The sequence below is a fragment of the Gossypium hirsutum genome, chromosome D06 (genome assembly GCF_007990345.1).
Source record: "Gossypium hirsutum isolate 1008001.06 chromosome D06, Gossypium_hirsutum_v2.1, whole genome shotgun sequence".
Taxonomy (NCBI): Eukaryota; Viridiplantae; Streptophyta; class Magnoliopsida; order Malvales; family Malvaceae; genus Gossypium; species Gossypium hirsutum.
This window is the reverse complement of record NC_053442.1, coordinates 45413903-45417596: the sequence shown is the minus strand read 5'-3', so window position 1 is coordinate 45417596 and position 3694 is coordinate 45413903. Positions and strand designations below refer to the sequence as shown.

Genomic DNA, 3694 nt, shown 5'->3' with positions numbered 1-3694 from the left:
GTTGCATATTTTATAACTTCAATTATAGGTAGAATTGAGATTATCCATACTTCGAAAAGTATATAAAATTTATAATACATGTGATTTTTTTTGTTATTTTTATTAGTAATTATATTATCATCTACTTTTTTAGACTAACATAATACATATGGTGATTTGATTTGAATTTTTGTTATTTTTTAAAAAAAATTGTTTTTATCATACTAATAATTTTTATAATAATTAATATTTTAAGAATATATATATAAATCATATAACGATTTAATTACAATTTGTACTACCAAACATGACATAGAGAATTATAATATAATTATTCTATCAAACAAATATGTCTAAAGAATTAGAATTATTTGTGGTGAAAGAGATGGTAATTATTACCTAAATAATACACGATGCTACACAAGCAACACTTGATGAAAAATGTAAAAATAAATAAAAAAAATCAAATAATTACTTTTTCTAAATTTAAAGTAAATTGAAGAAGGATCTGGATTCCAATTTCCAGATTTGTCAAATTAAAGTGATTTTGACATTCTCAAAAGTTCCAACCAGCAACTCTTTTGATTTTTTGCTTATTTGTTCATAGGTTTGGGATTTTCTAACTTTTTTTTTTTTAAGAAGGGCAGTAACTGATTGTGAGCTAATTTTTTCTAACTTTTATCAGTTACATGACCTAATTTTTTCTTTTGCATTATTCTATAAATATAAAAGTGGATTTTAAATAAATATTGAATTTATCAATTAAATTATATTCTATTAAAAATTTTATTACGAGTGAAAATAATGTATTTAAAAATAACATAATAAATAATGAAATATATAGTTTGAAATAAATAAATTAATAAAAATGATATTAAAATGAAAAAAATACATCAAATTAAGAATATATTACTTATTATTGTATTGTCAGAATATAGATCAAATTAACTTATGACACCAACTCAATTGATATACAAATTACAATTGATGGAAGTAATATAATAAAGTTTTAGTTGAGTGTTAGTTATGATTTTTTAAAATAAAATTAAGTATAATAAGTTTTAATTTCATTTATATTAATTGTCTTAACTTACTATTGAGTTTGATTTTTTATTGGGTTTAAAAATGTTAATTTTTATATTTGTTTGAATTCAAAATTAAATTTATTGGATTTTCAATAAATATGATTATTCGGTGTTTTAGTTTTAAAAATTTTGATTTAAAATTTGAACTCCAATTTCCAATTTCCAGCACATTTAAATTTAGCATTTTAACTAAATGAATGGACTAAATTTCAAAAAATTCTAAAGAACATAGGGACTAGAGACAAACTTAAACCTTTAAAAGATTTATGTTTCGAAATAAAATATATAATATGTAAATGGTAAGAATGAAATGCATATATTATGAACAAGTTAGTTGTGATTCAATATAATATGTAGTTAATTTCTCCAAACATCCCAAAACTATGACCCTCATTCTAAATTTATCCCTAAATTTCAAGTCATTCTAATTAATCCGTAAACTATCAAAATTATATCAACCAAGTCCTTTCGTTACTAAAATTTTTAATTTAACTATTAAATAACATGTTAGATCTTATGTAACATAATTTAAAATGAAAAATGATTAAGAAAAATAAATATGGTAAAAAAATAGATTTTTATAGAAGATTTATCATTTATTCTTTTTTTTTTAGTTTTACTTTTAAAATTTATGCAATAACATTCTATTTCTTTAAAAATTTTCATTTTAAATTCAGTTGCATAAGATTTTCCGTGTAATTTAATGGTTAAATTAATAGTTTTAATAATGAAAGGACTTGATTGGTATAATATTAATAGTTTAGGGATGTAATTAGAACGTTTTAAAGTTTAAAATCAATCTAGAATGAGGGTCACAATTTGGGGATATCTGATGCAATTAACTCAAATACATAGTAGCAAAGTACAAAAACATAGATTTGTCAAATCCAAAAATATTTTAAGAATTGCAAACTCATTACTAAAGAAGCATATAGTAGAACCATCTAATCGAGAAATTATCATGAATACTGTATTTTTAAATAGTTTACTACTTAATTTACATTATTTTTAAAATCAAAATTTAAATTTTAAAATTCTAGTTCCCAAACACCACCAAAAGATTTAATATTTTTTAGTTAAAACATATTTCAAGAAACCCATTTATCATCTAAACTCTCGTTATAAAATGGTTAAAAATGCTACAAGTTTTTATACTTTTTGTAAATTTAGAATTTAGTCCCTCAATTTTTATTTCATGAAATTTAATCATATATTTTACAGATTTTAAAATTCATGTCCAATTGTTAACTTCACCTTAAAATTATTCTTTAAAAATTGCTGGTGTGATGTTTTAAAATTCAGATGGTAGCAATTTTAATTTAATAGAAAAACTTACATTTTTAATTTTAGAAAATAGAAAGGCTAAGTTGTTTAAAATAAAAATGAAACTTACAAGTCAAATAATAATTGAAGAAAAAAAAAAGGGAGGAGATGGAAGCGCGGAGTAATCCGGCCGACAAACTGGCGTAAGCTAAGCTGAAGTTAGCGATTAATTTCAAACGTTAATAATAATTATTATTATAAACGTTTTTGAAATTAAATAAAACTGGAACTAACCAAAAATCACTTCTCTTTCCTATTCATCTTCCTCTTTCTTCTCATTTCATTCGGTTTTGGGGTTAGGGTTTTCTTTCCACTACAATCATGTCTATTTCTTCATCGAACCACTGATCACCCTCCCTTGTAGACACAAACAAAAAACCCCCACCCCGAAAAATGTCAACATCAGCAGCAGCTTTCAGGCTGATCTGTCTCCTCCACTCGGTGATCGCCTTATCAAGCGGCGCACTCATGATGTTCTACATGAAAGAAATGTACACATTCACCCACGGGATCGAGACGGCCACCAAGCTCTTGGGATCCACTCCACACGATCAGCTCTTGATCCGGACCTCCGATTCCTTCGCGGGTCTGCTATTGTTCGCCGTGGGGTTCTTGCTTTTCATGGTCTCATTTGTTAAAGACAGAGAGTTCCAATCATTCTTTGCCAAAGGGTGCACGGTTTTGCATGGTTCGGTGGCGGTGTGGAGATTCTGGTTCGAGAGAAGAGTAGAGGATTTGGCTTGGGATTGGCTCCGACAGACGGTTGGTGACATATTGTTGGCTTTTTCTTGGGTATTCTTTTTGGTTTACTCTTGGAGAGAAAAGTATGATTAGATTTGAATTTGTTTTTGTTTGCTGCTTGGTATGGTGTACATTTTGGTGAAGTTGATTTGAAATTCAGTGTAAGATGATTGGGTATGAATCAGAATTTGAAGATTCTTCAATCCGTCTTGCTATTTTTTTCTTATTAACTATCCATTAAAATGCTAATGATTCCGTGAAATGAAATTCAAGGCTTCTCCCCAAACATAATGAAATCTACTGCACACTCTTCCTTGCACATTAGACACTATAAGCTCACCAGGTCAATCATTGCAAAATCAAGAGAGCTATAATTTTTATTTCTACCATTATTTTTAACTTTACCCCCCAAAAAATGCTACTCACCACACATTCAGCAAAATATATGGTATGCAAGGTAAAATTTGGCAACAAATTATATCAGATCACACTACTTTTAACAAACCTGTCATTTGTTCATTTCCATTAGGGTTCTTTATTTTGGTTGTGCCCGGTGATGTTTTCAA

The 3694-nt window shown here is 26.8% G+C and overlaps 1 protein-coding gene across 1 annotated transcript; it reads left to right on the top strand.

Moving 5' to 3' along the window:
- Window positions 1-2453: 2453 nt before the first annotated feature.
- Window positions 2454-3331, top strand: LOC107901815 (uncharacterized). Its single transcript, XM_016827969.2, has one exon. The coding sequence runs from the start codon at window positions 2781-2783 to the stop codon at window positions 3219-3221; it is 441 nt and encodes a 146-aa protein (XP_016683458.1). The 5' UTR covers window positions 2454-2780; the 3' UTR covers window positions 3222-3331.
- The last annotated feature ends 363 nt before the right edge of the window (window positions 3332-3694 follow it).